This window comes from Drosophila miranda, chromosome XR (assembly GCF_003369915.1).
Source record: "Drosophila miranda strain MSH22 chromosome XR, D.miranda_PacBio2.1, whole genome shotgun sequence".
In the NCBI taxonomy this organism is placed as follows: Eukaryota; Metazoa; Arthropoda; class Insecta; order Diptera; family Drosophilidae; genus Drosophila; species Drosophila miranda.
The window spans coordinates 24,697,451-24,721,272 of record NC_046674.1 but is presented as its reverse complement, the minus strand read 5'-3'; the positions used below and the strand labels follow the sequence as shown (position 1 = coordinate 24,721,272).

Here is a 23,822-nt window from a genome sequence, read left to right as displayed (position 1 = left end):
GAACTGGTTCTAGAAGCACGAGCACTTCTCGATAGTGAAGCGATAGCGAACAAATTGCTAATAAACTGCGAGCAAACGCTCGAAGGAATCTACAAATAATCCCGTGCCACTAGGTTTGGGGTTTCTAGGTTTTATTTCTTACTAAATTGACGAACAAACTAAGAGAACTAAACTGTTCCCTCAAGCGCACGTTCCCTCCACGATATCGATAGATGTCGACAATCGATATGGAATGGAAATCCAAAGATTTGATATCTTTTGCATACAAATTAATGACTGATTTAATATCGAAAACCGGATGGAGTATAGACAGGAAATAGGAAATAGTCCAATATTATAGCGAAAGCTGTGCAATACCAGAACTATACCATAACTATCCGTAACTGTCCGTAACTGTCCGTAACTCTATCACTTCCAACACCTGTTGGAACAGCGAAAACAGATTTGAGTTCTAATCCCCTCGAAAGTTATTGCCGTGGAACGGGAAATGGCGAAGCACTTGGGTTATTCTGCGCGTAGATAGATTTACAGCTCTTACAGACCCTCTGGGGTGGCTTCATAGCTGCCTCCCGGCACTCCTGGTTGTTGTACACCGGTAGGCACGAAGGATCATGTATGTCGGGGATCATACATTTGGAGCTGGCAGATGGCAGATGGCAGGTTATCCTCTTCTCGGCCCGTGATCGTTGGAGGACCCGCTTTGGGTGCCAGCCAGTCGGGTGCCGGCAGGACAACCCCAAAGTCTTCAGAGATTGCACATGCAAAAGATACACAGGTATTCCGCAAGGGATTCATTCCATATCTTGAACGTGGAGCGAAGGATCTTCTACGCGCATGTTTCCTTGATAGACTACACAGTACCAGGTACGAGGTACGAGGTACCAGGATGTTCCATAAAGCGTGGTCAGCCCCGCCCAGGACTGGGTCCCAGAATCCTGCGAGGCCGAGGCCGAGTCCTACGCCTGCGGGGCATATACAATTGGTTTTAGTGCCAGTCTCTGATTGTAGCAAAGCCCACTCTGAACCTCTTCCAGGCTCGGGCTGTCTCTGTTTTCTCAGTCAGTTTTCATCGACTCGTTTGCTCGTTGCTCGTTTGAGAAGTCGAAAGGTTTACCCAGGAGACGGAAAAGCCGGAAAAAGATAAAAAAAAAATGACTGCAAATAAAAAAATTGAAGGAAACGCTAAAGGTAAAGGAAGTACTCGGTTCTGCGGCCATCGGACAGTCGTAACTCATTTCTCATTTCGTCTCATTTCAGCTGGGAGTATACCGGGGGATGCAGGATCGGTGGTAACCGCGACTGTGGTTCGGCGCCAAATGCCGCCGCGCGCCTGCAAGAGCAAGAGCCAGAGCGCCGCCCCAGAGCGCCGTCCCAGTCTTAGTCCCAGCCGCCAGCAGCCCAGCCGCCAGCAGCCCAGCCGCCTGGCCAAGAAGCCCAGCCTGACGCCGACCACCGGTTCTCAGGCGCCATCGCAGACCATCGCAAAGTCGAGGCCCACCGGTCCCGAGACGATTTTTGAACGGCCCGGCAATGAGGACGACGGGCCCACCAGCAGCCATGCCGTGGCATTTGGCGAGTGCCAGCGCCGCGTCCTCGCCCTGGGTACGGGCGAAAAAAAAAGAAACCTGTCGCAGAAGAGCTGCCTGAAGGTGCGCAACACCTTGGGCGAACGCAGCACCCGGCACATGATGGCACTGCGGGCGTCCCGCATTACTTTGGACAGCGTAATGCTCGGGGGCTCGGACGATGCAGGCGAGTCGGTCGGAGTCGCTCCCGCAGTCGCTCCCGGAGTCCCTCCCGTAGCTGCTCCCGGAGTCGCTCGCGCTGGAGGAAACGCCGGTACAAATCAGCCGGCACCATTCGTGCGGCGCACGAGCAGGAGGCTCAAGAGTCTGCCTCCGATTTAGATTATTGCACCTTCCACCCTCCATCTTCCCGAATGCGGCCAGGTGCTGGGCACCCTCCTCCTGTCGCCCATCAAAGAGATGGACAGCTCCTCATCGAATAACACTCTGATTCCAGGACACCCAGCCACAGCGGCCCTGGCGCAGGCCATCAACATGAAGGATGGCTTTCCAGCAGTCAGCAGTGAGTACCGGGCACAGATACTCCGGTCCCGCGTCCACTTGCCACAGCAGAAGGCTCTATGGGATCAGCTCTAGGATGGTTCGGTTGGTTTTATACTCTGGTAGGGATGATAAGGAAGATATTGGTATCTGTGATTTTTGTCTTAATGAAGTGTGATTGCGAATCCCCCGGATAAATGATGGCTCCAAGCGGATTTGTATTGATTGTGAGATGAGTGCGGCCCCTGTACAGTACATATTATAATTAATATGTATTATAATAATTATAATTATACTGTATTATAATTATGGAGGAAAGAACTTTTCAAACTACAGATACAATTAAATGTTCCTTAAAGCACTAAATATTGTATACCTACATACGAATGTAAAGATTGCTTGAAAAATCTTGTGTTTAAACCTTAAAGCTTTCACCAAATCAAATTTGAAACGAAATATGTACCAACTACAATCAAGAGCTCGCAAATGGTCCCCAAAAAAACAAAAAATACACCCGATTTTGTATACACATTTGCCAAAATTCTATAACACAAAAAAAACATTTTTTTTTTTTTTTTTTTTTTTTTTTTGGATACAATTTATTTTTGCGAGCTCTGATAATCACCTAAAAACAATTAAGAGTAGCATTTAAAATAAATTATTGAAATCCGATTATATGTATCCCAATGTCTGTATATATGTGTGAGTGTACCATATTTTTCATTAAAACAAAACAAAAAACAAACAAAAATCCACAAAAAAGAAAGGCTAATTAATGTAATTATTCTCGTATTAAATATGTGGAGATAATGTTTTTTATCCCCAATCGGCCGACTAATTATTTCGAATTAAATAAAACTCGGCGCAGAAATAAAATTACGATATGTTCTTTAATGCGTGACATCCAAATTGCAAGTGTGGCTTGCCTGCCCTTTACATTGCCGCTCCGATCACTAAGCGCAGCTTCGCTCGGCCGACGTCGGTAGGCAGACGCAAAGCGGAGATAGCGAAGAGCGAGCTGGCAGAGAGCGTTTAGCAGGGCAAGCAAGCGCAAAGCTTTAACAAACAAATGAGTGACATAGACATAAGTAACAAACAAAATAAGCGGCTGAGGGCCAAGAATTAGGTGCTATTTGGCAAGCAGCTAATCGGCTGGGTTCTGCTCCGAACAAAATAACCAAAATGAAAACCAATAAACATTTCAAGTCATTAAGCAAACCAAAGAGTAAAAAAAAAACGAGGGGGAACGTTGTGAGTAGCTGCGGACACCGCAACTCTACAGTTATACCCGATACTTAGTCAGTATGCTCTCCTCCGGCAGACGCCGCTAATATTAAACGACACGACAAAGAGTGCGTGCGAGAGAGACAGAAAATCAGTCTGAGCGTGACGTCGGGCGCTGCGTAGCCATTTGTTCCCTTTGGCTATAAAAATGATCTGATCTGATCCAGATTCAGCAACCTGATAGATATGATCATTATCTATGATTCTGCGTTTTAGTTTTCTCGTATCTTCAAAATTGTGGATGCAACAGATTTTCGTCCTTTGTGTGGGCGGAAGGGGGTGGGGCGAAATTCTGAGATATACGTTTTATAGTGAGATCTAACAGGAGTGCGGATACCAAATTTGGTTACTCAAGCCTTAATAGTCTCTGAGATTTTTGAATATCCCCAGATTTTCGTCCTTTGCGGGGGCGGAAGGGGGTGTGGCGAAATTTTGAAACAAACTCGTCTCGGTCCGATATATTAGGAGTGTGGATACCAAATTTGGTTGCTCTAGCTTTTGTAGTCTCTGAGATCTAGGCGCTAATGTTTTACTCTAAGCAAAGCCGCCTATGCTACGTGTGTGTTAGAGAGAGACAGGGCGAGAAAAAATGAAATTGTTTTCTTGATGCTGGCTATAATAATAATACGATCTGGTTCAGATTTTGCACTCTAGAAGATATAGTCATCTTCTACGATTCTGCGTTTTTGTTTTTATCGTATCCTTAAAAATGTGGATGCCACAGATTTTCGTCCTTTGTGGGGCGGAAGTGGGCAAGGCGAAGTTTTGAAATATTTTTGTAGCAGTGACATATCACAGAGGTCTGTATCCGAAACATCGTTGCTCTAGCTCTTATAGTCTTTGAGCACTAGGCGCTGAAGGGGACGGACGGACTGACGGACGTACGGACGGATAGACAGACAGGGCTCAATCGACTCGGCTATTGATGCTGATCAAGCATGGGGTCGGAAACGCTTCCTTCTGGACGTTAGACACATCCATTTTCACCACAAATCTAATATACCCCTATATTCATTTTGAGTATCGGGTATAAAAACAAGGGGGAAGTCTACATTTCTATCCGATACTCAGTCAGTATGGCTCTTCTCCAGAGGGCGCACCCATTGTATTACCAAGAGTGTGTGAGAGAGAGACCGAACCAGTATGAGTAAGCGTGTGGCTAGGTTTGCTTTGCCACTGGAAGTAAACACTCTGCGTTTTTGGTTTTCTCTTTTCTTTAAAAATGTGGATGCCACAGGTTTTCGTCTTTTCTGGGTTCGGAAGAAGGTCGAAATTTTGGAATACACTTGTGCAGGTTCGATATCACAGGAGTGTGGATACCAAATTTGGTTGCCTCAGCTCTTATAGTCTCTGAGATATATGCGCTTATTTTTAGCGATAGGCAAGGCGAACATGAAAAGTGTTTGTTAAAGAGAGACAGAGCGAGAGAGAATGAAATTGTCTTCTTCATTCTGGATATAATTATGATACGATCTGGTTTAGATACCGCAGTCTATTCTGCGTTTTTGGTTTTCTCGTATCTTTGAAATTGTGGATGCCACAGATTTCGCCTTTTGTGGGGGCGGAAAGTTGAAGTCTGCATACAAAATTTCGTTTTCTTAGCTCTTGTAGTCTCTAAGAACTAGGCGTCAAACAAGACGTACGGACAGACAGAAAGGGCTCAATCAACTCAACTATTGATGCTGATGAAGAATATATATACATACCTTCTGGGCGTTGCACACATCCATTTTCCCTAAAAATCTAATATACTCCTATACTCCTATATTTTGAGTATCGGGTATAAAAAACCCTTATGACCCTTCAAAATTCAATTTTCTAAAAGTCTAAGAGAATATGAAGTTTTCGTACGATTTTGATGCGGCTCGCAAAATAGATCGAATAGCGTTCTCGGTTGTATCAGTTTTTGTTCGGTTTTTATGTTTACCCTTATATTAACTCGTTTTTTATGAAATCAATCAAGCAACACCTAGTTTTACCAAATTGTCTCACATATTTTCATCATTGCTTTTATTTTCGATTCCTCGTCCTTTAAAAATGACTTTCCGATTGATTTTTGAGAATTCGAAGTCCGCTTGCGACCACAGCGAATAAAAAATATTTGTATTGTTAGTTTCGTATTCAGTGTAAAATATGGCAGCCAAAGAGTCGAAAAACGACGCACAGTGAGGACTTTGGCATTTCAGCTTTCAGCTAAATTATAATTAATAATTTTTAACTGATGGACTAATGACAACATCTTCATGAAAAAAACAGCATTTGAAAGGAACATTTTCCAAAATTACGTATGCATGAGTGCAAGGTGCTACAATGCTTTGAAGCTTTACAATACATTCTCAAAGTTCTTTGTTGAAAGAAAAATGTTGATCAATTTTAATAATTTTTTTTTTTTGTCAATCAATTTTTCAGAATGGTAAATTTTATTATATTTAATTTATTATATTTAATTTTTGGCTTAAATGGATATTACAGAAACTACAAAATTAATTAAAATTATTGTGTTCTAAATTCTACAGCACTATTTGGCTGTATTTTTTGCAAGGTTGCGATACATATCCTATATTCATAGGATCAAAAATATTTAAAGAACATTTAAAACATACAACAAATATCTTGCGGTGGGGTATTTTTTTCGATCAAATCAAATTTGAAAAACACCAAATTGTTGATAGTTTGACAATTATAATTTTTCCAACAGGCCTATTGATATTATTGAAAAATATTAACAATAACTACATCTAAAAATAGAGACGAAAACATAAATACATCAAATAATTTACTTTTTGTTCGACTTGAAAGATGCAGAATGTGAATAAAAGATAAGTGAATTTCTGCTAACTAAAAAAATGGTTAACTTTTTAAGCTCATATCTCCTAAAGTAAAATTCAGATTTTCTCCAGGTTTTCATATTGGACAGCCTTGGAAAATTTGCAATCGGATCAATATATTCAAATTATCCAAGGCACTCACTAAGAAAATTAATTTTGCCACTTCTTTTCGGCTGCGACCCCACCATGCGATGGCGTTTGCATATTTACATTATTTAAAACAAACCTGTATAAAATATGCATATAAATGTGCAATTTTATTATTTTAATATTTATTATTTTGTGACCTTATACCTATAATCGCAAAATACGTGAAAATACGTGTGCACTCAAGACAAAACAGAAAATCCAAAACGTTTTCATGGCGCGAGAGTACCAGAGTCGAAGACCTGCGAGCGTACGCAACAAATTCTTTTAGCACGTCTTCCTTGTGGAAACTTGCACATCTCTACTTACTGTGTGGTAGTGTTGTAGCAACATGGCACAGTGGCGCTTCGCAACATTTTCGGAAATTTCGAAAAGTTGCGCAGCATTATACATTTTACGTGTCCGCTACGTGAATATTTTACAAAATTTGTTACCTGGCATGTATTTCATATTTTGTGTCGATTTGCCTGTTGTCCATACCTCAATTTTCCTCAGCAATTTCCCAGCGGGGAAATTTTATAAACTTCCTTCCATGGTATGATAGGCAAGAGGGGATTGATGATTTCCTCATTTGTATGTCATCCAAGTTCCAATAAATTACCGATTTTTATTGTTTGTAGATATGCAATAATAGTTTCTAAACTTTAAAGCTATCTCAACGAAATTTTGCTGTTTACTAATACCCAGAATATGTATGAGGATCGAGATATATATAGAGGCATCTAATTAAATTCTTGAATATATAAAAACCATGTCATTTAAGTTTCAAAGTAACTTGGAAAACAGAATTCGAACATTAATTAAACGAAATAGGGTATACGAATGTCTATACTCCATAAATTTGTTTTTTACATGTAGGAAGTGTGTAATTACCGTGTAGTTTCCATGTAAAATAAAGTTAAATTTTTGTTGACCTTCTCTGTTTAAACCTTATTTAATACGCAATCCAATAAAAGGAGTCCTTAAAATTAACCACTCTTGTAGAAAATTGGTACATCAATCGGATAAAATTATATATTTAGCACTGAAGGTCCTAGTTAACTAGTAACATTAGACTGAATATACAAATTGAGGAATCTGATTTTCATTGGTATATTTACGGTATACTTTGAAAACGTGACGGTATATTTCGGTATATTTCTGAGGGTCAGACCGTCTCTCTTAGCCATTATTCCGTGGCCACACCGGACTCGATTCTGATTTTAACGGTTGACTCGTGCGGAAGCAGCTGAAGGCGGCGGGCGTTTTTTTTTAAAAACACAAAATTTATATATGTAAACTTTTCAAATTAGTGACGATCAGACCAGTCTAATTACTGTGGATATAAGTCGAGCGAAGGCTCAGTGAATTCGGTAAACAAAATCAGTGAATAAATAATAATTTGTGGTATTAAACTTGTGCACTTGTTCGACTCCTTGGATGATTCCTCTGGATGATAACAAAAGTAGCGCCATTTGTGGTGTTCTGCAAATGCATTGTGCTCAAACTGCAATCAAAACGGAATCACACACTGTCATGCTGGGAGCGACAAAGGAGGCTCTCAACCTCAAGCTGCATATGAGTTAATATTTGTCTAGTTTTTGAACAAGCCGCCGCTTTTGTGTTTCGTCTGACGACAGAGCGTTGGCGGTGGGAGTGACGTGCCTAGGTCCTAGTCCACTTTAGCAGACAACGTCTTTGCGGCGAGGCTCTGAGAGGACGTGTGAGGGGGAGGCTTGACTGAGACTCCACATCACATCAAATAGCTCCACTTTCCTTTCGCAGGATAACTGCTCTGTGTGCCGGCCCCCCTTGTTCTCTTGATGTGCATCTGTGTGTAAGTGTGCGCTCGACTCCTTTGCTCTGTAAAATATGCAATTAGAAAGACATCAAAGCAGAGCTACCGCTCAACGCTGATAGCCCGCCCACCACCCTCAGACTATTACTTACAGTTGCGGCCAAAATAATAGTACTTTAAAGCAAGCTTCAAGTCTCCTCCCAACACGTTCCTTTCAATTACCCAATCAGATGACAATGAACAGAAACCGACTTGGCTGTGTGTTCTGATGATCCTTGCGCAATTTTGTTATTAGTTCAATCAAAACTTTCTGCTTGGATAAAATATAAAAATAGTCTTTAGTTTACCATATCCGCGCATTCTGTGGACTATTAAGAAAACTCACAAATCTATGCCAGTGATCCACTAAGCGGCTAAAATATACGCTGGATGTGGCTATTATCGTGACCGCAGCTGTGCCCGCTTACGCTTACTGTCTCTGCATCTGGCGCTGCCTCTGTACGTACCTTCCTTCCTTGCTTAGCTATGCGCTTTGACACAAGCACACAGAAGAGTGTCAGAGAGGCGGGGGCGCGAGGCGAGAGGCAAGAGGGCTTCAAGTATCCCCGACCGAGTCCCATCATTAGTGTTCCCCTCCGTTTGCGGCACTTTGTCAACCGCCGCCTCTGCCTCTGCCACTGCCACTGCCACTGCTTTTGATATTATTTATTTATATTTTTCACTTTTAATAAAATGTTGTCGCTGCCGCTGAAAGACTTGGCCAAACGGTGGAGGGACTGTCGGACGGACCGACGGACAGAGCCTGGCGAGGTCAATTGGCTTAATTACTGTGTGACAGCGTGTGGACAAGTGGCAGTGGCGGTGGCGGTGGCGGAGGCGAAGGCGTGCTCAAAATACTTGCACAGACACTAGCAATTATATGTATATTCCGGCCGATCTGTAGTTGGAACTCCCAATCAATAGAGTCCCTTGTGGCGGAAAAAGCATTAAATTTAATCGGTTTTGGTTTTCATTTTTTCGTTTTTACGAGTATTTGATTCACTATCTCTAGAGCTGATCCCCACTGTGCACACATACAGGCATGTCTAAACGAGTATGTGCATGTGTGTGTGTGTGAACAGCGGAGGTCAAAAAACTAAGCCATTTCAAAAGATTAAAACGCATATGTGTGTATATATTTAAACTTAAAGTCCTTGTGCTGTCTCCTGGATAATACGAGGGCATAGGAATTTTCTTATCGCACGGATGCCATGCCATTCGGACATGTAGATGAGCCAAGAAAAACACATATGTACATATGTATGTATTGGTGGACGGACACACTCATTTCTCTTCGACTGATCGACTTATCAGAAGTGGTGCCAGCGCACAAAATGCACTCTACATAATCCACAATAAGAAAAATACTTATAAAAAAACAACATAAATCAGTGAACTGAAGAAAAAACGAAAACGATAAAGATGCGCCCGAGTGGCTGGCAGTGGCTGGTGCCGCTCCTCCTCCTGTTGTCCCTCAGTCTGGCCAGCGCCGTGCGCCAGCTGGAGGAGAACCAGAGCGCCAAGAAAGATCACCCGCACGCCTCAGAGCGGCAGGTGCGGCGACGCAACAAGAGCAACGCCTCAGTCGACCAGCAAAGGCTCCTGGCCACCGGAAGCACCAAAAAGAAGGCCAGCACGGACTCGGAAGACTACGACTGGCTGGATCTGGATGCGGATGCGGATGCGGGCACCAGCGAGGCACTCGATAGCTCGGAGACTGTGGCCGTGCACTCAGTGCGAGCCCATGGCGATGGAGAGGCACATGGTAAGTCTTATCACGGCGGGCTCTGAGTCCGGCCTGAGTCACAGCCCAGTGACCTTTTGGGGCAGATCAAAAGCAGCCGCTTATAATCAGACTGCAAATTGTGTGAATTGACAAATGGGTTTGGGGATTAAAATATACGTACATAGTGGGTTCTACTCTCATGCTAACCAGCGTATACTCGTTTAGGGATGGTCATCTATCTAGATAAATGCACACACTGCCCCTCCCACTTTGATTTGCATGCAAATGGAAACACACACTCCGCACCACACACCACACACCACACTCCCCCCACAGCTCACAGCCCACAGCCCACAGCCCATGTCCACATCGACATCGACATCCTCTGCAGGCCCGACACTTAATCAACAGCAATAATTTCTTTTGAGCGCGAACGAAATGTTTTAATTGAAAGTGATGATGATGATGATGCTACTCGCACTACTGGATCTGTGCATCTGTGTACGAGCATGAATCGGCATGAGTGCGTGCTTGAACGAACGAATATCTAAATTGAAACTGTGCTCAAAATTTGTATAAATTGCTGCCAAGCTGCGAGTCTGATGGCGCCAGCATACGGTCCACGTCCAAGCCAAACAGATACTTCAGATTCTGGAGCTGCCCCATCCTGCCCCCATCCTGCCCTGGCTGTTTCATTAACTCCAAGCCGGAGTGAATTATGGCAAATACTACACATATGTGTGTATCTTCGGGAGAGCTGTCTGTGGGTGTCAGCGTATGATAAATGTGTTAGATTTCCAATGAAATTTAATGGCCGCTCATATGTGCATGCATGCGCGTCGCTACTTGGGGCCGAGCCGATTGTCGCCTTTTGCGAAAAGGAAATTCTTTCGCCGCCAGTGATGGGGCTGTGCCTTGCATCCGAAATGACTGTGCGGTGCGATTTCAAATGCTTTGCATACAAATACCAAGTAATGAAGGCAATTCACTTTGATGGTTTATTTGGATTCGATCGAGGCGCTCATAAAAAGTTGTAGATACTCGTAAAACAATAAGCTACGAGAGTGCGTAGCCAGTACCACCCAGGATGGGTGGTCACTCCTTTGATGCGGCCCATCAGTGGTAATACTGCTAGAAAATGCCAAAGCACTCTGTCCAAGACAAATCAGCTGTGACATTTGACTTGTAGACTCTCGGAAACCGAGTGCTATTGAGACGACTTCTGTATTTATAGATACACCGTTCCCCCCTGGCGGTGGGTTGGCAGGCAACTTAGATCATTGGCCACAATCGAGGCAGAGTCGGAGCCAGAAGACTGCGCAACTTTGCAACTAAAATCGTATAAATAGCACTCACTACTCACTACGACACATTATTCGGAGAGTAGCCAAACATAAATGAAAACATTAACAGTTTTATAAATAAACACTATATAAAATGTGTGCAAACAAAAAAAGAATTAAGAGACAAGACGGAAAGACGGCAAGACGCCCGCCCGGCAAATCAAGAAGACATTTTCCAAGACATTTGTCACAGTTGGCCAGCAGAAAATTTGCATTTGATTCCCCAAATCAATGTTCATAGGTCCGTCCCCACAGCCAAATTTATTTCGGCAGACATCAAAGTAAATTGCCGCTAAAATTAGTCACAGAAAACCCAAAAGAGAATATTCCGGCTTGCTTTGCTGGGCCGAAAAGAAATGACTGGGCCAAAAATAGGTGAGTTCTCAGGCAAGAGATGAGGAAATCTTAACATTTTCTCGCCTCCTCCGCCTCCGCCTCTCCACCTCCTCGTCTAGGCCTCCTCGTGCTCCCTTCGCAATTGCACACTTAATTAATGAGCATTGCTTTTGATCTTCTCTGAAGTTCAGTAGCCCCCTCCCCAGCCCTTCCCCTTCCCCACCAGTTCAGTTCCTGCTCCAAGTGACAAAAACGAAATTTTTCACGCACTCAACAGAACTCTTTGAACCCGCCCTTCGGCCAGCCAACGCCAACTGTCACTCGACTCGCTCCGGGGACATGGGACATGTGTCGCACATGTTGGGTATGCCAAGCGGTAACAACTAGGGATGGGAGGAATCAGAACGAGATCAGAACGAGAGTGCGAGCCCCACATGATCCCAGGTTATCACAATCATTAGACCTTGATAATGTTGTTTTTTTGGGATATGTTTGCCTTCTAAAATAGCGAATCTGTAACAGATCATCCTTACTTGGCCCAATCACCAAGCATTCGATAGTCTCACGATGAATTAATAAAGCAAGAGCTATCAGAACAGTCTCCCAATTCTGTAGGGAAATCTGGAAATATAATGGAAGTAATTAGAAATCATCAGAAGCTAGGTCAGATCAGCTTTTATCTGCGAGTATCGTCGAGTATCTGCGTGCGTGCTCCTCTCGCATTAAGCGCTTGTGTCACGCTGCCATATCTGCTGTCCATATCTGCCCATTCACCATTCGCCACCTTTGTATTGCCAAGAAAAGTTCAGCAGCCAATGAACAATCCTCAAAATAAACCGCAGAGGAGGAGGCGGAGACGGGCAGAGAAAGGCAATAAGTGCTTAACAAGTGATCAGTCACCGTGCATGGAGAGCATAGATTAGCTGGATACGATCCACCTAATTAGGGAAAAGCAGAATCACCCTGTCCCAGAGACCCCTCCATTGCAGTGTTGTTGTGAGACTTTCGCTCAAGGAAATGTGTACGAGTGTCTGCGGGCAACAGATTCACATGTGGCCATCGGGAATCGCACATCAAGCAGAGCTCTTGCTGCTTTTCTGTGGCATTTACTTAAATTTAAATTTACTGAGTGGTGTCAAAATGCGTGAGCCAAGCCATTAAACCTTGATATGCTGCACTTTGCTTACTTAACTGCTTGTTTTCCTGCCCCTCTTTTTTAATATCTCTCTCTTTTTGCCCCCTCCAGATATCTTCACATGTTGCAATCAGGTCTTTGGCTCATGTCGCACAGCTTGCGAAAATGTAAGTATGGGAAGCATCGCGACGGGAAGATGCTCGTATCTCGAAGTTAATCATACATACATATATCATAAATACTTATGAATGCTGTTTCTGGTTTTGTTGTCCGGGATATCCGTACACATCATACATACATATCGTACAGACTTAATTCGTAGATTGGGATATCGATATATAGATAAAGCTGTATTACTTTTAAAGGAAAAAGAAAACTATGAATATATGAACATATATTGTAAATATGCATATCAGATTATATTCTGTTTTTCTGTACACCCCATTGCGGCGCCAAACGTGGTCTTGGCCAAACCAAACCTAATGGAAAATCTACCCAAAGGGAAACGATATGTCCGTCATAAATATTAAACGCCATCCAGGTAACTTGCGATCTAAGAACGAGCACAGTGGACAGCCGTTCAGATTCAGATTGAACCATCCGATAAGAGGGAAAACTACTGCTCGGCACATTTCCTGGTATGTGCCACACTCCACACTCCTCTCTCTCTCGCTCTCTGTGGCCGCTTCTGCGAGAGGTGCATACTAAACAATATGAATTTAGAATTCCATAAGCGTGATGGTGGCTCAGTCAGTCGACGAGAATTATTATGACAGGTTTAACGACTGTTCAAAAGAACTTTGAATGCCATATCCGCCGTGCGTTGTTCGGTGTTTGGTGTTCGGTGAATGAGAGCCTTGTGCCAAAAAGGAAAATTCAGGCTACCATCGCAGGCCATAGTAGAGCTCGACAAAATCCACACACACAAATTGCATTGTTAATTAGCATAAACTGGCAAACAGGTAATTGCAGCTCAAAGACCAAGCCCAGACAAGAGCCAGATCCAGAGCCACAGCCAGAGCCAGAGCCAGAGCCAGAACAACCAGTTTGCCACTCAAAGTCATTCATAAAACTTGAGCCCGGGCCCGGGCAAAAATCAATTTGTTGTCTGTGTGAGCCAATACTCCATGCCCCCCCAACGGGTCTCTGTGTCTGAGTCTGGGTCTGGGTCTGCGTGTGTCTCGGTAGCCTGCTCCTAGCCCCGACAAAAGCCCGCAATCAAATCAATGGCATCATTTAACTTTGTAATCATAACAATTTTCCCCCCAAAACCAATTAGTTTTCTCAATTGAAAGTGGGCGCCGTGCCGGGGTTTCTCCATTTTTGTTTTCCATTTTCCATTTTCACTTAGAAATGCAAATTAAGGCATTAAATCTTTTGCCCAAATTGAAACTGACAAAGTGACATCCACAAAACAGGATAATGCAGAAGTAAGACAAAGCAAACTGGTTCCCCCATTGGGCAGGCACAGGCAGTGGCCTAGGCGGGTATTTCCCATTTACTTTTGAATTGCTTTTTTTGTATGGAAGAGACTATAGAGAGACGAGATCTTTCAAGTGGGCGTCGGGAAATAGGAGACCCAATTGATATCCGAATCCCCCCCCCCACACACACAACAAGCTGTTGCAAAACGTGTGAAAAGTCGAGCCGAGATGGGAGATCAGATCAGATCAGATCTCCTCTCCTCTCTTCTGCCGATAAGTGCAAATTTACGCCCATTTTATTATTGACAAAATGGTTTTTTGTGGCCCAAGGGGAACAATTGTCAGGAAGGTCTGTGTCTGCGTCTATCTTGATGGAGCTGGCAAGGTGGGCAGGCCATCCTGGCCAGAACAAGTGAACAAGTCTCTGTCCTTGCTTGAGTGTGGGAGTGCGTGACACGGCCATGGACACTTCATTAACAGAAATGCAATAGCCCTGGATGTGCGTATTCCGCAGGGGTGTAGTCTAAAGGGGTAAATAAAACTTGTGCCTATGGAACTGCTGGCAGGAACTTCAAATGCAGATAGTCCCCGATCGTAACTACGCTCCTGCTTATGTTAATTTGAATTTATGGGAAGGAATGCCACCACGCTGAAGATATCCAGACAAGTTCTGAGGACAAGGGAGACCAAGTACGAGTATCTTGAATAGACATCGCTTTACTCAGATTACTGCGGCAGATACGCGAGCCGAGAGCCGAGCCTGGGCCTGGGCCTGGGCCTGGGCCTGAAAATGTGTTATTGAAGTTTCCTGGGCCTCCTCTTCTTTATCGATAGAAAGGAGGGGAAGAGGGAGATAAAGAGGCAGAGAGAAGTAAAGCAGAAAATGTTATTTATGATGGTGTCAGGAACAGAACAGCATTCAGAAATGTAACATAATACGCCAAAAAATAAAACTGCAACCTGCATGTTTTGGTCTCCGTCCCCTTCCCCGTTCCCCGTTCCCGTCCCCATCGGCAACCCCTGATATCCCCTCATTAAGGTCCCGCTGGGACTACAGTGAGCACTTGAAGCAGATACCCAACAGGTTGCGGGCTGAGAGAGCCAAGCCGGTGATTAGGCTTCGATTCGACTAACCTGAGATTGGGTATTTATCGGCGACGAGTATCTAATACCATTTGTGCATGGATACCTTTCCAGCTATCATTGGTGGAGTTTGCCACGGGCGGCGCTGGCGACGGTCGTGAGGAGCTGCGGAAGTATTGTCAACTGCATCAGGTGGAGTTCTGGACTTGCATCAACCAAACATTCGAGGGTAAGCGGGGTAATGTGCAGGAAATCCACTCGGACAATCAATTCTCATTTGCTGGACTCTCTCCACTCTCCTCTCCGCAGCGGTCACCCGCGGTGCCGACTGGTCGGGCAGGCGTTGCTGCCAGTTTGGTGTTCTACAACATTGTCGCAATGTCTGCGCCTCGGCGAACCAAGCCCCGGTCCACACCTGCAGGCGCAGCGATGAACAGATGCTGTACGACTGTCTGGAGCGCCAGGATGCGGCCGATCGGTGCTGTGGCCAGGCGCGCACCTCCGAGTGCCTTCAGGTGAGATTCTGGTAGTAAAAGCACACCTTCATTGCCAAATCTGGTACAAGCAGACCATCTACAAACTTGTCTATGATTTGATGACTACAATGATGAAATTTATTATACATATTCGGTACTCAAAGAGTTTAGGCAAAGGCGTTTTTCCCGCGCACTCTCGAAATATACCCTTCATTTTAGAATTTTTAGAGACTATGACACCTATTGAACGCGCTTGCCCCTAATATCAAAAACTCTTATTTTGTACATCTTTTATATAAAATAGTTGATTTAAATTTGTAAAAATACATAATATGATATAATTCATAAACATTTGAATAGCTATCATTAGAGTATTCAGCTTTTGGAGTGTGAATAAGCAAAGGATTTTCAAGTACAACTCTCCGCTAGCTCTCTTTCGGGTGTTTTGTTACGCTCAGCACTACGGAGAGCGCTTTGACGCCATGTCTTATGAGAGAGAGAAGAACGAAGTTTGCTGTTGTACTGTGCAAAAAAGGGCCCGAAAAGAGAGCGCATTGCGGGAGCGGCCCGCTACCACCTTGTATGATATCATTATGGATGAATCTATGTGCAAACACAGCAAACGGTTTGCCAACAACACACAGAATATAATTATTTTATTATACAAACAGACAATCGCCAAACTATTTTCGAAGAAGAATAAATTGCATAAGCCTATGTTTATGGGCTCGGAAATCGGACGACATGTACAGTCAAGGAAAAAAGTCAACATACAGCAACAATTTTCCAATATTTCGGGGTTTCGCAATGAAAATTAAAAAAGTTGGTATGCCATTATTTAGGACACTTACAGTTATCATTATTTCCGAAAAAAATTAAAAAAATAAGATTTATACTAAAGTTTTTAGGAAAAAAAATTAAAATTTTCATGGAAAAAGTCTTCATACATTTACGTACTTGCAGGTTCTGTGCGTACTCTTCGGGGCGTATATCTTCGATTCCACAAACCTCTGCATATGACCATTGAAATGTATGGGCTTATTCATCTTAGAATAGATATTGTCTTTGGTTAATAGTCCTATGACATTAGAGTTTGCTAAGGGGTATCTTAGATTTGTCTTTGTTAAAATCGTTAAAAGAACCAAGCCACAAAAAAAGGCTGATTTAAAAGTACAATTTTGGCGCGAAAAAATTATGCGTGAGGAAAAAAAAAAATATGCATATTATCCTTAAAACAAGTACTTTAGATTTTTAAGTTTAGACCAATCGTTTCATTTGATAGGATATTTTTGTGGACCACTGTGGCCATAAAGACACTTCTGGATATATGGGAAGAGCACATCGATGGTTTTCATGGTGTGAAGATGGGCTTTCTTTTTTCCATTTTCCAGTCGTTTTACATAGTTTGGTTGCCTTCCTCGTGTCATAAAATATACAAATCAGCCTTCTTATAACGCAATAGCCTGCTTTTGCAAATATAAACGCCGCCTATTCTGCGTTATTGCGTTAATGCCGATATCGATAGCAAAAAAGCGCTCTGCCATCTGTGTAATTTGTAAAGAAAGTAAATCCAGATCTGAAGCATATTCCCTTCCTGGTGTGGGTTGTGTTCTATAATCACAAGTACTCGCTTTTCTTTCCAGGCCTGCCGGGCCGTCTTTGAGCCCTCCAATGCCAGCCAGGATCATGTGGACATTGACTCCTCGTGCGGGGATCGCAACTTGGATGTGGTACAGTGCATTCACAACCACACGGACATGGCGCCGTTGGCCAACGCCGAACAATGTAAGAACAATCCAGTTATCCCAGCTATCCCGACGACACCGATAAGGAGTTCATCCTTCGAAAATCCCCCACAGATCTGCCGTGCTGTGAGTACAGCAACAAGGAGCACTGTCGCCACACCTGTCGGAACCTGCTCCATCAGAATGTGACCCAAATAGAGCGCAGCGAGGTGATTTTCACGCGACTGGAGGCGGCTGGCTGTGGCACGCCACTGCCACACTTGCCCTTCTGGCAGTGCTTTCTGACGGTGACTCGAAAGCTGTATGTTCCAGCTGGTGGAGGATTTCAGTCGCAGCGACGACTGGGGGGCAAGGCAGCTGAGGCAGTGGGGGGGCCAAACCACCTGGGCATGGATGCAGCCAAGCGGCAGTGCTGCGAGCAGGCCAGCAGCCACAGGTGCCGGCGCCTGTGCACGCAGATCTTCACCAGCGACTGGTGGGAGACACGGGCCAGCTTCGACAGCGAGTGCCTGGAGCAGCCCGACGAGCGGGAGCTGCGTCGCTGCGTAGAGAGCGTGGATGCCCCGTGCGAGCAGGGCTGCGATGGCCTTAGCTTCTGTTCGAACTTTAACAATCGCCCGACGGAGCTCTTCCGCAGCTGCACCCCAGCCCACGATGCAGCGGCCAGGGAGGATTTCCTGATGCTGCAGCAGCGCGGCTTTGTTCGGGTTCTCGGCCAGGAGCTTTTCATCAAGAACACTACCCGCTGTGCCCCGGACAAGTGGCAGGCTCTGGTGTGCGCCCTGCAATTGCAGCCCTGCACCAGGATGGGACTCTTCAACGGCATCTGCAGCGAGGACTGCAACGAGCTGCTTGAGGAGTGCCTAGACTGGACACGCCAACAGAAGCGACCTCAGGCCATTTGCTCGCGACTCCAACCGCAATCCTCAGCGGAGGAGGATGAGGAACCGCTGCCGTGCATTTCGCTACGGTCGTATCTGAAGAAAGGCAGTGCAGAGCCCCAGGACGCGGTTGGACACTATGGACTGACCTCGCCCTGCTCCAAAAAGCCGTGCAACGCCAGTGAGGTGTGTGTCCTGCAGAGGAGGGGCATCCAGGGCTACGCCTGCATTCCCGGCTGCAGTCTGGGCCAGGCCTCCAGCCTGATTGTGCCCTTTGGGGCGTACGTCCGCCTCAGCAAGAGCAGTATGCACACCAAGTCCGATGTGGGTCAGCTACTGACCGCCGAGCACATTGTCTGCAGCTGCGGGCTTCAGGGCCACCTAGAGCAGTGCCAGCCGCTGCCCAGCTACAGCCACGCCCACTGCACTCTACCCGGGGGGCGAAGCTTCCGGCATGGCTCATCCTTCTACCTGGAGTGCAATCTCTGCAGCTGCTTCGCCGGCGAGATCACGTGCACCAAGAAACAGTGTCGCCTGCCCGGCTTCACGGACTCCAGCTTCACCAGCCTTCCGTGCAATTGTGCGGCGCATTATGTGCCCGTGTGCGGCTCGAATGGGAACACCTATCCCTCGGCGTGCGTCGCCAAGTGCCACATGCCGGAGGGAAACTATGTGTACGGGGCATGCAATGCCCGTAATGCTTGTCAGGCGGCGGCTCCCAACAGCTGTCCCCAGGGAACCCAGTGCCTGGACAAGCGGAAGGTGTGCCTGGCCAGCATGCAGCGGCCCTGCCAGCAGTATGTCTGTGGTAAGCTCAAGTCAGATTCAGTTTGCGCCTAAGTCCGGACTAATTCTCCTTTTCCCTTTACAGTGAATGCCACCGCCTCGAACTGCTCGTCCTACCATCAGGGCGAGGTGTGTGACACCCAGGGACGCACTCACCCTAATGCCTGCGCTCTGCTGCGCGACAATCCCAGTGGCCAGGTGGCCTATTGGTCGGCCTGCCAGTCGAGTCGATCGGCACCGTCGCCCTCACCCGTCTGTGGCATCAATGGGGTGACCTATCGGAGCATTTACGCAGCCCGGGCCGAGTATGTGCTGACCGACTACGTGGGTCGCTGCCGGGAGGTGGGTTTGCTGGCCAGCGAAATGGGCAGACGATGTCGTACAGTCCAGTGCCCGGCTCCAGTGTCCAAAAACTGTCGATTGATTGTGCCGCCCGGAGCATGCTGTCCACTTTGTGCGGGCGGAGCCTTCAGGATTATCTACTCCCGGAAGCAGTTCGATCGAGCCATGTATGGGCTGAGAGCTCAGAGCAGCACATTGCTCACCCTGCATGGGGTGCTCCAGCAGCTCGATGGGCTGGTGCAGGTTAGCGAGTGCCAGCTGACGGGATTCCTCACCATGGAAGTGGGCATATTTGTGGCTCTGGTGCCAAGCAGCAGCATCAAGCGACCAACTCGGCTCCAACTGGAGGCGTGTGCGCGCGAAGCCGAAAAGATATCGTCGCTGATAAATGCCCAGTCCCCAAGGATCACCACCAACCTGGCCCTGTCCTGTCTGACTGTGTCGCATCTGCTGGAACCCACACCAAATGCGGCGAATTTGTATGGTTCTAGGACCCTATGGTTAATGCCCCTAATTTTGTTTTTAGGTCGTAGCTTAGTTGTAGGATAGCTTTAGCTTTTTTGTTCTATTAGCTTTAGAAAGGGCGTGTAGCCGTGTGGCAAGCGTAAGGTGTGAACAATCAAGTGAATTCTTGGTGCCAATTAATCAATTAGTTCGAGGAGATGGAATGTGCCTTCAACTGTTAGGAATTGACCCTCTGTATCATGTGATATTAGCTCCATTAATTAATCTTTAAGCAAAAGGTCCCATTGATCATTTCTGGATAGAAGCTACGTATAATTTTTTGTATTTTTTTGCATTCGTTATCGACCAAAGCAGCGTCTGTCTATGAGCACAGCTAGTCCAATAAAAAAATCACTTATGGATGCCCCCAGACACCGCCTATAAAAGAGCGAATCAAATTGAAGCGTTGCTCCTCTTTTTATTGTACCACTCCACAGTTATAGAAAATGTATGCGAAAGTAAGGATAACTAATAACTCCCCTAGGACGTCTCCATGGGCACCACCTCGATACGTTCAGTGATGTTCATATCCGAGATGGTAGAGTGGAGAACGCGTGTGGCGCCAATATCGAAGCGGTAGTCCAACTGACGCTCACCTTTCTTATTGGCCAGCTCGTAGTTGCGGAGATATTCCACGCCGTCCTTGCGTATCACGCACAAATCAACGTTCGAGCCCGAGCCCAAATCGTTGAAAATACCGGCAGCGATTGCATCGCGTACGAGCAGCTTGGCTTCCTTCTCGGACATGTCGGGCTTCCAGCGGCTCTCGAATACAGACATGGCTGCTAGGCTGCCGGACCCCATGGTGGCATAGGGCAGCTTGTCGGAGCTGCCATGAGGATGAATGCAATAGATGTGGGGTCCAGTTTTGTCGACGCCGCCCAGCACCAGGGCAGCGCTAATGTGACCCTGGTAACGGAAAAGCATTTGCTTGAGCATGGTGTTAGCGGCCACTACGCGCACATTGCGCTCGGTGCTGAGGCGGTGTAGCTCCAACTGGGACGAAATGATATCGGTGGTCCTTTCGGTGTCGGCTGCAGTTCCGGCACCACAACAGCTGAAATGCAGTCGTTTGTTAAAGCGCTTGCTTGTTAAACTCAGCACAAGCTATCCACTTACTATATATTCTTGGCCAGATAATGGATCTTGGCGCAGTTCTTGTCAGATACAATGGGGCCCTCGGTGGCGCGCGTGTCGGCTCCCAGGACAACACCATCTTTGTAAATGATGCCCACAATGGTGGTGCCCGTTTTAGTTGTGGTCGGCGGCTTGAAGCCCCCACTCAGAAGTGTAGCATTGCTGTGCAAGAAGAAGACTTGTCATTGCAGAAACGCCGGAGGATATTTCTTGAACTCACCGCTTGCAATTGTCAAAGTTGAAGCCAGCGTGTGGAAGGTTGCGTGCCAAATCCAAATCCATTGCGTTTTTTTATTTATATATCACCGTTATTGAGAAAAGGTTTCCTATTTTTTCGCTCAGCGGAATGACAAACAAAAATCTTACTCGGCAGTGTGACCGCGGACGATTAAATATACCGTCCGACCCTCAGAAATATACCAAAATATACTGCCTCATTTTAAAAATATACCAAAAATATACTGACGAATTCAAGATGTGAGGACATGATGCGCGTGTATACCTTTGTATACCCTATTTCGTTAATTTTACATGAAGATATGAATATAAAACGTAATTAATAAGGACCTTTTCTCAAATTGATATGTTTTAGACTTATTCATGAATATGATTGGTACCTATCGATAAATCGATATATATATTTTTGACAGCCTTATGCCGACTGTGCCATCACAATTGTGCACCATATTGCGATATTGAATCGGTAATGGCCCGGTTGACAACATTTAAATCCTTGTCGTTCACATTCAAAAAATGTGTATTTGGCCCGCACCACTCGTATCCAGTCGATGTCTTCAAATACCAGCAACATTGCGACTGTTTTTTTTTTGTTTAACCATTTTATGTAAGCCTTGTTTTAGCCAAAATACAATAAAAGCAAGGACTAAAAACTAGCCAATCTTAAAGAAAAATTATTCATCAACGGCCTAAAATTAGGTGGGCAAACTAAAACCCTTGTAGTTAGCCAGAATTATTCAACGGAATATAAAAATTGAACAATATGAACGACCATCCTCTTTCGTTTTTTTGTGTGACCCATTTCGCTAAAGCCTTTTTTTGTTTGACTTATTTCACTAAAACCTTTTTTCAGACAAGATCCAATAAAAGCAAGTGGTTAAAGTTACTTATATTGCACGGCATATCAAAAAGGAGGATTATGTATAATAGAGCTTGAACTCGTCAGTATATTTATGATATATTTTTAAAATTAAACGGTATATTTTAGTATATTTTTGAGGGTCGGACGTTATATTATAACGATAAATTCGCGGTCACACTGGAGTGCACCCTATTACGATAAAATGACGATGTCGGCCACAAAATTACATAAAATAAGCTGGTGTGCCCTAAGGCAGCTCCAACAGTATAGAACAAAAGGTAAGAAAGGTGAAATATTGGCACTTTTATTGATTAAAAGGAATACCAGTGTATGTCACATGTGTCGGACGCTCACGTTGAACTAGGCGGTTTTAGCCTCAGTGGTGACATGCTACACCTTGCGGAAAAAAGCCAGGGTTTTTTAATTTAGACGTGTAGTTTTGGTGAATAAAATACAAATTTATTTGCAGCCAACTTCTCCGCTGGTTCAGCATCGATCCCCTCTCGGAATGAACTGTTTACACAGGAGCAACGCCGGCAACGGGAAGCCATTGGGCGAATTGACAAGATTGAGGTTCGATATTTGGGTCTGCCCGAAGATGTGACTCTGGTGATGAACAATCACATTTCCACGCCATTCAACTGTGCCCAGCACTTGAGTGAGGGACATTGCAGACGCTCGGCTCTGGCCCTGATCGATGGCAGTGTTCCGTGGGATATGCACAGGCCGCTGCAGGAGTCTTGCACCTTGCAGCTGCTTAACTTCAATATCTCCGAACCGCATGTGGTCAACAAGTAAGCATATGACGCAATAAAGTTAAACGATGCTCATCCCGATTCCTTTCTTGCAGAGCTTTCTGGCGTACATGCAGCTTCATGTTGGGCGCTGCTTTGACACGTGTATTTAAGGCGGAAGCAAAACTCCAATTGCACAGCTTCCCGGGACCAAACAGTAAATGCAATTTCTAACGATTCTGACGATCTTTCATCTAACGAATCTCTATCACAGTCAAGTCGGGTAGCTTTGTCCACGATATTGTGCTAGAGACCCAAAGCTGGCAGCCAACGAAGTCGGAAATGCGTGCCATCTCGGCCGAAATGATCAAACTGGCGGCCCAGGATTTGCGCATCGAGCGCTTGGACGTTCAGCAAGAGCTCGCCCAGGAGATGTTCAAGGATTCTAAATACAAAAGCGAACAATTGCCCAGTATTGCGCAACAGAGTAATGGTCGTGTGACTCTGTACCGCCTGGGGGAACACATTGACATCTCACGTGGGCCCATGGTGGCCTCCACTCACTTCCTGGGCAAGTGCACCGTCGCGGCAGCTCACAAGGTGGCCGATGAAGGGCCAGCAGGAGCCTTCTATCGCATCCAAGGCGTGGCCCTGCCTTGTGGCTTTAAGTTGAATCACGTTGCGTATGGCTTGCTGGAGGAGCGATCACAGAAGCTGGTGAGATTTCAATAACTAGAATCGTCGGTCCCCTTGCTCACATTAGATCTTTGCAGAACCCCGCTCGCTTGCCCCATGAACCCTTTGAGGAGCACCAACAAATGCAGTTATCTTAAACAGTTCTTTCACAGATAAAGCTATTCAATAAGTGTTAACAGGTAAATCATTAAAGAGCGCCTTATTCGTTATAAAAACGGAACAACAACAACAGAA

General features: G+C 45.4%; 4 protein-coding genes across 6 annotated transcripts; 3 read left to right on the top strand and 1 right to left on the bottom strand.

Moving 5' to 3' along the window:
- Positions 1–1,088: 1,088 nt before the first annotated feature.
- Positions 1,089–1,924, top strand: LOC108150757. The gene is made up of 2 exons (XM_033386180.1): positions 1,089–1,188; positions 1,258–1,924. The coding sequence occupies exons 1-2, from the start codon at positions 1,152–1,154 to the stop codon at positions 1,905–1,907; spliced, it is 687 nt and encodes a 228-aa protein (XP_033242071.1). The 5' UTR covers positions 1,089–1,151; the 3' UTR covers positions 1,908–1,924.
- Positions 1,925–7,529: 5,605 nt separating this feature from the next.
- LOC108152959 (reversion-inducing cysteine-rich protein with Kazal motifs) lies at positions 7,530–20,325 on the top strand. Of its 2 annotated transcripts, none has more exons than XM_017282660.2 (8): positions 7,530–7,677; positions 9,329–9,906; positions 12,793–12,848; positions 15,303–15,417; positions 15,498–15,703; positions 17,308–17,449; positions 17,524–19,098; positions 19,162–20,325. In XM_017282660.2, exons 2-8 carry the CDS (start codon positions 9,564–9,566, stop codon positions 19,965–19,967), a joined length of 3,243 nt encoding a protein of 1,080 aa, XP_017138149.1. In that variant the 5' UTR covers positions 7,530–7,677; positions 9,329–9,563; the 3' UTR covers positions 19,968–20,325. The 2 variants fall into 2 exon arrangements, with proteins under 2 accessions (XP_017138149.1, XP_017138148.1); XM_017282659.2 differs by having other exon boundaries at positions 9,293–9,906.
- On the bottom strand, positions 20,316–21,450 carry LOC108152960 (proteasome subunit beta type-7). Its single transcript, XM_017282661.2, has 3 exons — positions 21,280–21,450; positions 21,042–21,221; positions 20,316–20,979 (listed from the first exon to the last, which is right to left on the bottom strand). The coding sequence occupies exons 1-3, from the start codon at positions 21,339–21,341 to the stop codon at positions 20,403–20,405; spliced, it is 819 nt and encodes a 272-aa protein (XP_017138150.1). The 5' UTR covers positions 21,342–21,450; the 3' UTR covers positions 20,316–20,402.
- An 872-nt stretch (positions 21,451–22,322) lies between these two features.
- On the top strand, positions 22,323–23,819 carry LOC108153060 (39S ribosomal protein L39, mitochondrial). Of its 2 annotated transcripts, none has more exons than XM_017282832.2 (5): positions 22,323–22,436; positions 22,628–22,952; positions 23,009–23,109; positions 23,167–23,609; positions 23,666–23,819. In XM_017282832.2, exons 1-5 carry the CDS (start codon positions 22,361–22,363, stop codon positions 23,723–23,725), a joined length of 1,005 nt encoding a protein of 334 aa, XP_017138321.1. In that variant the 5' UTR covers positions 22,323–22,360; the 3' UTR covers positions 23,726–23,819. The 2 variants fall into 2 exon arrangements, with proteins under 2 accessions (XP_017138321.1, XP_033242385.1); XM_033386494.1 differs by lacking the exon at positions 22,323–22,436 and adding an exon at positions 22,452–22,573.
- Positions 23,820–23,822: the final 3 nt, after the last annotated feature.

What these genes read in the sequence shown, in the direction of transcription:
- LOC108150757 (XM_033386180.1), top strand. Translation starts at nt 1,152, where the DNA reads ATGACTGCAAATAAAAAAATTGAAGGAAACGCTAAAG. An exon ending in AATTGAAGGAAACGCTAAAG is followed by an intron (nt 1,189 to 1,257) that starts GTAAAGGAAGTA and finishes GTCTCATTTCAG; the next exon opens with CTGGGAGTATACCGGGGGAT.
- LOC108152959 (XM_017282660.2), top strand. Translation starts at nt 9,564, where the DNA reads ATGCGCCCGAGTGGCTGGCAGTGGCTGGTGCCGCTCCTCCTCCTGTTG. An exon ending in GCACCTCCGAGTGCCTTCAG is followed by an intron (nt 15,704 to 17,307) that starts GTGAGATTCTGG and finishes TTTTCTTTCCAG; the next exon opens with GCCTGCCGGGCCGTCTTTGA. An exon ending in CTGCCAGCAGTATGTCTGTG is followed by an intron (nt 19,099 to 19,161) that starts GTAAGCTCAAGT and finishes TTCCCTTTACAG; the next exon opens with TGAATGCCACCGCCTCGAAC.
- LOC108152960 (XM_017282661.2), bottom strand. Translation starts at nt 21,341, where the DNA reads ATGGATTTGGATTTGGCACGCAACCTTCCACACGCTGGCTTCAACTTT. An exon ending in AACTTTGACAATTGCAAGCG is followed by an intron (nt 21,222 to 21,279) that starts GTGAGTTCAAGA and finishes CTTCTTGCACAG; the next exon opens with CAATGCTACACTTCTGAGTG. An exon ending in TATCTGGCCAAGAATATATA is followed by an intron (nt 20,980 to 21,041) that starts GTAAGTGGATAG and finishes ACTGCATTTCAG; the next exon opens with CTGTTGTGGTGCCGGAACTG.
- LOC108153060 (XM_033386494.1), top strand. Translation starts at nt 22,489, where the DNA reads ATGTCACATGTGTCGGACGCTCACGTTGAACTAGGCGGTTTTAGCCTC. An exon ending in GAACCGCATGTGGTCAACAA is followed by an intron (nt 22,953 to 23,008) that starts GTAAGCATATGA and finishes CCTTTCTTGCAG; the next exon opens with AGCTTTCTGGCGTACATGCA. An exon ending in CAGCTTCCCGGGACCAAACA is followed by an intron (nt 23,110 to 23,166) that starts GTAAATGCAATT and finishes TCTCTATCACAG; the next exon opens with TCAAGTCGGGTAGCTTTGTC.